The sequence below is a fragment of the Protomyctophum parallelum genome (genome assembly GCF_964188405.1).
Source record: "Protomyctophum parallelum genome assembly, chromosome: 6".
Taxonomy (NCBI): Eukaryota; Metazoa; Chordata; class Actinopteri; order Myctophiformes; family Myctophidae; genus Protomyctophum; species Protomyctophum parallelum.
This window is the reverse complement of record NC_139701.1, coordinates 49474929-49486495: the sequence shown is the minus strand read 5'-3', so window position 1 is coordinate 49486495 and position 11567 is coordinate 49474929. Positions and strand designations below refer to the sequence as shown.

Genomic DNA, 11567 nt, shown 5'->3' with positions numbered 1-11567 from the left:
GCTGAATAATAAAAAGTGTGAATGGAGTTTCTAGGTGAAAGTGATTTTTGACGTGCCAATGTCTGCCATTGAGCCCCATTGTAAATTTGAAAGCACTATATTTCTAAAACTATGAAACATTTCAAAGATTCCTTTTCAGGCAAACATGTCCACCATAAGATGAACCTAAGTAGGCTAGAATGGGGTTGCTATAGGTGTAAGATGTAGGACTAGTATACATGCCAAAGTTTGTGCTATTGCCATAGAGAATGCATTGGGCGTTTTAAGTTAAATAACTCACAAACTACAAAACATTTAAAAGTAAAAAAGTTCCAGCATGTGTCTCCACAGTAAGCTGAATAATAAAAAGTGTGAATAGAGTTTCTAGGTGAAAGTGATTTTTGACGTGCCAATGTCTGCCATTGAGCCCCATTGTAAATTTGAAAGCACTATATTTCTAAAACTATGAAACATTTCAAAGATTCCTTTTCAGGCAAACATGTCCACCGTAAGATGAACCTAAGTAGGCTAGAATGGGGTTGCTAGGTGTAAGTATGTAGGACTAGTATACATGCCAAAGTTTGTGCTATTGCCATAGAGAATGCATTGGGCGTTTTAAGTTAAATAACTCACAAACTACAAAACATTTCAAAGTAAAAAAGTTCCAGCATGTGTCTCCACAGTAAGCTGAATAATAAAAAGTGTGAATGGAGTTTCTAGGTGAAAGTGATTTTTGACGTGCCAATGTCTGCCATTGAGCCCCATTGTAAATTTGAAAGCACTATATATTTCTAAAACTTCAAACTTCAAACTTCAAAGATTCCTTTTCAGGCAAACATGTCCACCGTAAGATGAACCAATGAATAGCCGTCTCGTGTTTTATCTGCATTGTTTGCTTGTTTACTTTGTTCTGTATTTTTATTGTAATTAAAGCACTTTGTGAGTCCTCTCTGTGAAAGGTGCTATATAAATAAAATGCCTACTTACTTACTTCACCATTCTGGGCCTGGGGAACCACTCTGGGGAAGGGGTGCAACATGGGTGGTTAAATTGGTAGGACCGATTTTTCCTTTAGAACAAGCTTAGCTGCTATTCATTTAAGAAAGGGACAAAGATAATGATAGAAAGAAAACAGGTCAATTATTCCTTATTAATGAGTATTTCTTGTGGACAAAAAAACAAGCTGTCCAACCAAGATTCACAGACCCGTCCCATAGGCTACCATCCACCAGGTAAGACATCTGATTCAGATGCTCTGAGGAACATGTGTTTGATTGATTGATTGATTGATGCATTTTTTTTTAAGTAAATTTTATTCAAAGAGTTAGATCATGTGCAGTTTTCACAGAAAGAGAATACGACTCTTCTTTTTTTTACATTTTCTCCCACAACTCCCTTCCCAGTCCTCCCCACCCACCCACCATCTTTCCCCACGAGGCCAGACATATAGGCTACTGATTGATGTATTTATTAACAGATTGGAGAACTACAGTACATTTCAAGCACAACTCGACCCACAACAATCGACCCACCCAAACCCAGGATTCGAACTCGGGTATCCCGTGTAAAAGTCCAATATGGTAACCTCTCTAGACTAGCCCACAGGGATATCCCATTCCATCATATCCCCATGGACCATCGAAGCATTTATTATTCCAGACAGACGATGGCGCTGTTGCATCGCTGACAAATCCCACTGGCCAATAACAATGAACTGAGGGGAGATTGTAGGCAACTTGGCATTCCACGCTGTTTTTCGGGGTATAGTCTAAATCTGCATAATAAAAGAAACTTGCATGAACAGCTAGGCTCAATTTCTCGTCACCCAAATTAATTCAAGTCCCTGTGTTTTGTTTTTAAACATGAACTTTGATGAATTGAACATGGTGGACCCTCTCTTGTAAACAAGTGTAATGCGCTTAATTGGGCCGTCCACTCACAGTTAACAGTCTTTGTATTTAGTTTGTGCTTGAAATGTACTGTATTTCTGCAAACTGTTAACCCAGATTAACCCATTAGCCATGCATGTATATATATATATAAATATATATATATATAAATATATATATATATATATATATATATATATATATATATATATATATATATATATATATATATATATATATATATATATATATATATTCTTTATATTTAACAACGTGTATTGAATAAACTTCATTCAAAATAAACAACCAACATCAACATAACACAAACAACACTAAAAGTCAATGAAGACAAAAAGAACCGTTCACTCCTATGATAAACTTTTGCCTACTCACGTTCATGTGTTTGGAGCGTACGTCGAACCCCATTGGACAAAAAGTTCACTCGATCGAGACCCCATAGTTCGGAGAGCGCGGTTTCTAAAAGTGGGGTCCGCGGTCCCCAGGAAGATTCAATGTAAATTAGAAGGGGAGAAATTGGGACATTTCAGATGGGGGTCCGCTGGCAAATAGGCAACATTGTTATCTGGGCGTGTCAGACAGGGTTCCTTGTTCAATGATATGAACTGAACAAGTTTGAGATGAACCTTGTTCCTTATTGTTCTTTAACTACATAGAAGTGTCTATTTGTATGTCTCTAAATGTTTTGATGAATTGAACAATGTGGACCCTGTTGTAAACAAGTGTAATGCTTAATTGGGTCGTCCACTCACAGTTAACAGTCTTTGTATTGAGTTTGTGCTTAAAATGTACTGTCATTCTACAAACTGTTAATAAATATTTCAATCAATCAATCAATCACTGTAACTGTCATTTTATGTTTACCAGCAAAGAAAAAATAAGAAAAAACAGCCAATGGAAAGAAAATGGTCTAAAAATGTAATAAATACCAAACGAAGTACATTAGTAATGCAATTAAATAAATACATGCATTTGTTTATTTATTATTATTATTATTATTATTATTATTATTATGTATATTGCATTATATTGTGAATGTATTCAATTGCATGTTTTATTTAATTTCATTGCGGAATTTCCTCATTAAAGTTTTTGGTATTTATCCCATCATGAACGGGAACCCATGGTGTTCGCATCATGTTATGCTTTAGCTATTGAAAAATAGCAGATCTACAAGCGCTACGAGCTTGTAGGTCTGCTATTTTTGAAAAAAATCGAAGAACGACTGACATTTTTAGAATCTGATCTCAGGTCAGAATGGGATTTATTATCACATTCTTTCAAGTTGGATTGGTCGATGGGGTCCTGTCCTCCGGGGCTATGGGACCGTATGCAAATGAGCCATGCCCGAATATGGCCCGGGTGGAAGCGTTTTTGGGGGCCGAGCCGGGCCGAGCAGAGTGACGGTAGGCCGGGGAGGAGGAGGAGGAGGAGGAGGAGGAACATGGAGGACCGCGGCGGCTCAACGCGCACCACCGAGACAGAGAGACACCCGCGACACACATAGAGAGGGAGAGAGAGAGAGAGAGAGAGAGAGAGAGGGAGAGAGAGAGAGAGAGAGAGAGAGAAAAAAAACAACAAACCAAACCAACCCCACTGTGGATGTATCCCTATGGCTTCTTATCCGGCGTGTTAAATAATAATGTTCGTGTCGTGATTAAACAAGAAGAAACCCTCATTCTTTCTGGTGGCTTTGGAGTTAAACTTTTATTCAATGTGGAGCGACCGGAGTTAAAAGGCGGAGGAGGGAGGGGAACAGGCAGGGGAACGGGACGGGGGAGTAGAGTAGGAGAAGCTTTTTGTGATGCAGTGAGGAGGGTGTTTTTGGGGTTTTTTAGGGCAGCAGGCAGCACCAGTAAGGGGGGGTGGGGGGGGGGGTGGTGGTTGGTTACGGTATAGGTCTAGGTCCGGTCTGGTCGGGGACCGACCGACCGACGGCGGTGGTGGTGGGACGGGGGAACTATAGGGGGAACTGGGGACGGGGACGGAGGAGCCGGGGAAGGGAAGGGTTCGGCGGTGTGTGGCAGCAGCGCCATGCCGTGGAGGAGCAACGGGAAGCGGCGAGAGAGCGCCGAGCTGCCGCTGCCCGCGGGCTGGGAGGAGGCGCGCGACTACGACGGGAGGGTGTTCTACATCGACCACAACACCCGGCAGACCTCCTGGATAGACCCCCGAGACAGGTCAGTGTGACTGGGGGAGAGAGAGACCCCCTTCTTCCCCCCCTGGGGGTCTGTTAATGTTGTTAATGTTGTTTAAGAAATACACTTTACTTTGAAATACCAACCCCGAGACAGGTCAGAGTGTCAGAGAGACCCCCTGGGACCCCCCCTTTTTTTAATGTTGTTCAGAACAAACTTTACTTAAAAAAAATACCAACAACAGTACAGGTCAGTCTGAGAGACCCCCCTGAGACCCCCTTTTATATGTTGTTGATGTTGTTTAAGAACAACTTTACTTAGTTTAAACAGTGGTGGAAAAAGTGTTCACATGTTTTACTTTAGTAAAGGTACTAATACTGCAATGTATATATATATATATATATATATATATATATATATATATATATATATATATATATATATATATATATATATATATATATATATATATACTCTGTTTCTGTTACAAGTAAAAGTCTGGAATTCAAAATGTACTTTAGTAAAAACAAGTACAAACGTATTTGCATCAAAATGTATCAAAAGTGGAAAGTGCTTGTCATGCAGAATGTACCATTTCAAGTTTACAAATGTGCAAAAAAAAAACTATTACACTGTGAGCTTGTAGATCTGCTATTTTCAAATGGCTGAAATGTATATATATAGGGCTGAAGTGGTTAAAATGCACGTTTTGTAATAATAAAATAATAATCAAAATTACTAGTAACTAGTAATTAAAGTTGTCAAATAATTGTAGTGTAGTAAAAGTAAAATCTTTCCCTCTGAAATGCATTGGAGTAGAAGTAAAAGTACTGAAAATTTGACATACTCAAGTACAAATAGCTTCCAGGCAGTGGTGGAAAGTAACTAAGTAGGCTACTTGTACTCTAAGTATAGCGTAACTTAATCAGTACAATTTTGAGGTATTTTGTTTTGACTTTTTACCGGATTGATTGAAAATTGTATTAACAGTTTGTAGAATGGGTACATTTCTAACGAAGGTACAGGTCAATAGTGCAAAAACTGCTTGTTTACATCAGGGTCCTCCATTTTCAATTCATCTTAAAAGACATAGAAAATAAGGGAAACATTCATTATTATTATTGCAAAATATTATACACTAATAACCACTTCAAGTTCAGCCCTATATATATTTCGGACATTTGCGACGCATTGTGAGCTTGTAGATCTGCTGTTTTCCAAAGGGTTTTTGTTGTTGTTGATGTTCTGAACTTCTGCACAATGAGTATACTTTTACTCTTGGTACTTTAAGTATATTTTGATGCCAATACCTTCCTTTTTGTACCTTAAATTTACTCGAGTACATTTTGAATACTGGTATTTCCCTTAGTTGTAACAGAGGATTTCTTACATTGCAGTATTCAACACTTTTACTGAATTAAGTAGTAAGACACTCGAGTGAGTGCTTCTTCTTTCATCACTGCTGAGTTTGGGGGGCTCTCCATCTCCTCTCTGGAGGATGCAATTCAACCTATATTACTTATTCGTTGTATTTCTAATCGTTCATATGCTGTTTTTGCAAGCCATATTAGTGCTTTCATGGGGTTTCTAAATCCTCTTATCAGACCTTGTACTGAACTGTACTTTCCTGTGCATTTTGTTTCTTTCTGCAAACTTGTTAATATAAAGTATTCAATGAATCAAATGTGATGAGGAGAATGATTGATTGATTGATTGATTGACGGCTGCTGTGGTTTCAAGCCTTCACTCTGTGGTCTCCCCGCCCCCCCACGGATCGATACCCTTAAGAATCGAACCACTGATGCTGCGATTGATTGATTGATTGAATGCTGCTGATCAATGTGTTGCTAATTTATGGTTGTATGGTTGGGCAAGCAAGCCAAGCATGCGGTGTGGCGGTGGCTCAGGGGTAGAGTGGCCGCAGTTCGATCCCTGTGGTGCTCCCCCAGAGTTAGTGTCAAAGTGTCCTTGAGCAAAGACTCTGAACCCCTGATTGCTCCTGATGTGCAGGTTTGGTGCCTTGCATGGTTTCCGCCGCCATCGGTGTATGAATGTGTGTGTGAATGAATGGGTGAATGTAATGCACAATCTATATGTAAAGCGCCTTGGATAAAGGCGCTATATAAATGCACCATTTACCATTTAAGCAGCACCTCACCTCTGGAAGTGGAAGTTCCCCGTGCACACACACACACACACACACACACACACACACACACACACACACACACACACACACACACACACACAGGATGTAAACACTAGCAAAATGTATGCGTTTTGTTGGCTGTTGTTGTTGTTACGGTCCCAGAGTTACAAATGGTTGAAAGACTTGACTATTGTGTGGATGTGTGGTTGGTGGTGATGTGTGGATGTGTGGTTGGTGGTGAATGGTGATGTGTGGTTGGTGGTGATGTGTGGATGTGTGGTTGGTGGTGAATGGTGATGTGTGGTTCGGTGTCTTTGTGTGGATGTGTGGTGGTGATGTTGTGTGCAGAGATTAAAATAGGGTGCATTTTGCATCCCAAAACGCAGTTTTTAAGGGACGCGATAAAACAACGACCCCTGCATCCATGGGATGCACTACTGTACTGTTTTTTTTATTCTAGTTTTTTTTTGCTAGCTTTAGTTATAATGTGGTTAATATTCATGTAGAAAACAGAAGCGGAAATGGTTATTATAACCATATGAAATGAAATGGGAGTTAAATGCTGCAATTTGTAAAAAAAAAATGGCAAAATATGACTCCTAACGTCGTTGAAGTGGGACTGATAAAATGTCCCTGGGACTCGTTTCTGAAAGACCATCCCTGCATCCCGGGACTCATTACATTGAAAACCTGTTTACATCACTGTGTGTGGTCAGGTGTCTTTGTGCATCATGCTGTTGACAGATTCTGCCAGTAAGCTCAACGTGCTGCCGCTGTCGTTGTTGCTGTTGTTGTTATTGTAATGCTGACTCACTGATGAGACAATACAGAGTTCATTCACATTACATACATTGAGGTCAATCAATGAACCGATCCTACTGTAATGTCACTGTACACTTCCTCAATGTGGTCACTTTGCTCTTTTAGTAGTTGGTCATAATTAACTTAAGTCCACCCCCCTTATTTGACAGCACACACAGCAATCTTGTTGTTGTTATTACTTTATAATTCATAAGACCGGCAGATTTGCAACATTGTGATGACTTTCCTCATTGACTGTTTACAGCACAATTTAGTAGACCTTTCTTCGACTTGTCCTATCTCTCCATTGTTTACTTTTTGCTCAGCAATCAAAGCTGCCAAAAACAAAAATAATTCCATGTAGGCTATAGCGCTATAGTGCTCTGTAGCCAACTATCCTGTGATTTGCTTATCCCATTTTGGCCGGGAACCCCTTTTGGTGTTATAGCATTATGTTATGCTTTAGCTATTGAAAAAATAGCAGATCTACGAGCTTGTAGGTCTGCTATTTTTTAGAAAAATCGAAGAACGACTGACATTGAAACATAGCTTTTTCAGAAAACTTGTCAGGATGTAGAAGAACATTTTTAGAATCTGATCTCAGGTCAAAATGCCTTATTGCTCGTTTTCCTTCCCAAACAAACAAAATTATAGTGCCACATAAATAATAACTGCATCTGTTTGTGTTCAGCTCATTCCGTTTGCATTTCACACACCGACTGCACGTACAGTCGTACAGTACTAGCATAGCCAGACGAATCACCACACTGTACCTTGGAACTCGAGCGATGCAACTTTTCAGTGAGAGAGAGAGAGAGACAGAGAGAGAGGGAGAGGGAGAGGGGAGGGCACGTTGAAAAACTCCAACTCCCAGAAATCTTTGTGAAAATATGTCAGGAATGCTCGCTGTGCTGCTGGCTGCGAGGATGTGCTTTTGTGGGAGACTGGGCCAGAAACAAACGCTCAATCAGGCCTTCAAAGAGGGAGTTCCTCTGGAGAGATTATACGGCCTTACAGAAAGTATTTAAACACGTCGCTGATTATGAGGAGACATCAGCTGTGTAGTGAACGTAGCAAATAGCTCAACGTACTAATGCTTTTTGTTACTGTTTTGTAAAAGGCTTTTTTGAGTGTGTGTGTGTGTGTATATATATATATTATATACACACCTACAAGACAACGCAGTTTTTCAAAAATTATCAAACCTTTTTCAAATATAGCCTATAAGTATACATTTGGGCGTAGGTGGTTAAAGTATGTTTTTGTAATAATAATCCAAAAGAATCTGCAAAGTAACTAGCAAATAAAGTTTAGTAAAAAGTTGCGATATTTGCCTCTGTGATGAGTAGAATGAGTAGAACTAACAAAGTAGTACACAGCCCGCCCCAAACTCCAAAGAGTGCTATTTAATGCATATCCTCTGTGGCGCTGGGTGGAAACCGTGTATCATTAATGTCCAAAACTGTTATACTTTTCAGGATTCAAATTAAAAAGTAGCAGATCTACAAGCTTAAAATGCATCGCTAACTAAGTTTGGTGCCACATTCCTAGCTTGTCGATCTGCTACTTTTGATGCATTTGCGTGACGCTGCAGTGCAGTGGTTTTCAACCCTTTTCACATCGAGGCCCAGTATGTATTCAGCGTTTGAGCCACGGACCACTGTTTGATGACATTTAGCCTCTCAGACCCATCCATCCATCCATCCATGTTCAACCGCTTATCCGTAGTCGGGTCGCGGGGGCAACAGCTCCACCAGAGTGTTCCAGACGTCCCTCTCCAGAGCAACATTAGTGACTTCCTTCTGGGGGATCCCGAGACGTTCCAAGGCCAGTGAGTCGATGTGTTTCCTCCAACTGCGCCTTGGTCTGCCCCGAGGTCTCCTCCCAGTGGGACGTGATCCTTGTTCTGCCCCAGGGGTCTCCTCCCAGTGGGACGTGGTCCTTGGTCTGCCCCGGGGTCTCCTCCCAGTGGGACGTGATCCTTGGTCTGCCCTGGGGTCTCCTCCCAGTGGGACGTGATCCTTGGTCTGCCCCGGGGTCTCCTCCCATTGGGACGTGATCCTTGGTCTGCCCCTGGGTCTCCTTCCAGTGGGACGTGATCCTTGGTCTGCCCCGGGGTCTCCTCCCAGTGGGACGTGATCCTTGGTCTGCCCCTGGGTCTCCTCCCAGTGGGACGTGGTCCTTGGTCTTCCCCAGGGTCTCCTCCCAGTGGGACGTGATCCTTGGTCTGCCCCGGGGTCTCCTCCCAGTGGGACGTGATCCTTGGTCTGCCCCGGGGTCTCCTCCCAGTGGGACGTGCCTCGAGGACCTCCCTAGGGAAGACGCCTCTCAGACCCAAAACTAAAGAATAGTTTGTTATTTGTTGATTTCACAATTCCATGCTGTTGGCAAACTTTGATCAAAATAACAACCACTTCTGTTGTAGTGTGTTCAAGTACTAGGGTGTTAATTTATGAAAGAACACAAATAAAAGTTTAAATATTTAGCAGAATAGATAAGAGGTTTCTGGGCGATATGTTTTGCTGGTGAAATCAACTTCTCACAACACAATGACCCAGATTCTTTCTTTTTCTTTTTTTCTTTTCTTTCTTTTTTTGTAACTGGTTTTAACAGCAGGAATGAAGTAGCTGGCTCTAATCTATGAGATAAGAAAAACCTGATCTCTGTGTGTGTGTGTGTGTGTGTGTGTGTGTGTGTGTGTGTGTTAGAGAGAGAGAGCCCCTTCCCAACACACACACACACACACACACCCTCACACACACACACACACACACACACACACACACACACACACACACACACACACACACACACACACACACACACACACACACACACACACACAAATAATAGACTTGTAACGATTCAAATCACGACACTAGGTTCACACTATGAACCACAAATGACTTGAGCAAACTAAGTGCTGCTCACTAGTTTGGACAACTGTTGTCTGCTTGCTGAGTGCTCTCATTCACTCATTCTCTCATTCACATACTCATACTATCAGTGGACTTTCACATATTATGATGAGTGGACTACATTTCTCTCATTCACATATGATGAGTGGACTACATTTCTCTCATTCACATATTATGATGAGTGGACTACATTTCTCTCATTCACATGTTATGATGAGTGGACTACATTTCTCTCATTCACATGTTATGATGAGTGGACTACATTTCTCTCATTCACATGTTATGATGAGTGGACTACATTTCTCTCATTCACATGTTATGATGAGTGGACTACAGGGCGGCAGTGGCTCAGGGGTAGAGTGCCTGGATGGTAACCGTAAGGTTGCCAGTTCAAACCCGGGCTCCCCCAGAGTTACTGTCGAAGTGTCCTTGAGCAAGACACTGAACCCCTAATTGCTCCCGATGTGCTAGTTGGTGCCTTGCATGGTTTCCGCTGCCATCGGTGTATGAATGGGTGAATGTAATGCACAATCTCTGTAAAGCGCCTTGGATAAAGGCGCTATATAAATGCACCATTTACCATTTACCATTTATTTCTCTCATTCACATATTATGATGAGTGGACTACATTTCTCTCATTCACATGTTATGATGAGTGGACTACATTTCTCTCATTCACATGTTATGATGAGTGGACTACATTTCTCTCATTCACATGTTATGATGAGTGGACTACATTTCTCTCATTCACATATTATGATGAGTGGACTACATTTCTCTCATTCACATGTTATGATGAGTGGACTACATTTCTCTCATTCACATGTTATGATGAGTGCACTACATTTCTCTCATTCACATATTATGATGAGTGGACTACATTTCTCTCATTCACATGTTATGATGAGTGGACTACATTTCTCTCATTCACATATGATGAGTGGACTACATTTCCCTCATTCACATATGATGAGTGGACATATGATGGAGAGACTGCATGCGTCTGCGAGCGACAGTGCGCGTGAGAGAGAGATAGAGAGAGCTGAGAGAAAGGGACAAAGTGTGTGTTGAGAGAGAGAGAGAGAGAGAGATTATTTTTTATAGTTTCACAAGATATTATTACTCAAAATGTTAATCATCTGTTTACACCTTTATTTAATTCCTATTTATATTCAATATTTATTTCTACATACATTGTTTTATCTTGATTGTCTCGTTCCACTTTTGCTTTGGCAATGTAAACGTATATGTTTTCTCATGCCAGGCAATAAAGCTAATTTGATTTTAATTGAATTGAATTGAGAGAAAACCTTTAGCTGAGAGAGATGAAGCAGGAGCCAGGGGGGACCATATCAAATTGTGTTGCAGATTAAACTTTTCAATAGATTTCATAGATAGCTTGCCCACTCTTTTTTGGTGCCTACCTTTCCCTGGTGCCCAGTCTGCCCTCCTTTCCCTAGTGCCCACTCTGTTTTGGTGCCTACCTTTCCCTGCATGGTGCCCAGTCTGCCCATGCACCTTTCCCTAGTGCCCACTCTGTTTTGGTGCCCACCTTTCCCTAGTGCCCACTCTGTTTTGGTGCCTACCTTTCCCTAGTGCCCACTCTGTTTTGGTGCCCTCCTTTCCCTAGTGCCCACTCTGTTTTGGTGCCCTCCTTTCCCTAGTGCCCACTCTG

The 11567-nt window shown here is 41.3% G+C and overlaps 1 protein-coding gene across 1 annotated transcript in view; it reads left to right on the top strand.

Annotated features, from left to right (window-relative positions):
* The first annotated feature begins 3882 nt into the window (after nt 1-3882).
* wwc3 (WWC family member 3) overlaps nt 3883-11567 on the top strand; it is a 101336-nt gene continuing 93651 nt past the window's right edge. The window contains 1 exon segment of the mRNA XM_083766827.1: nt 3883-4066. Coding sequence (XP_083622953.1) covers nt 3921-4066 — 146 coding nt within the window. The 5' untranslated portion in view covers nt 3883-3920.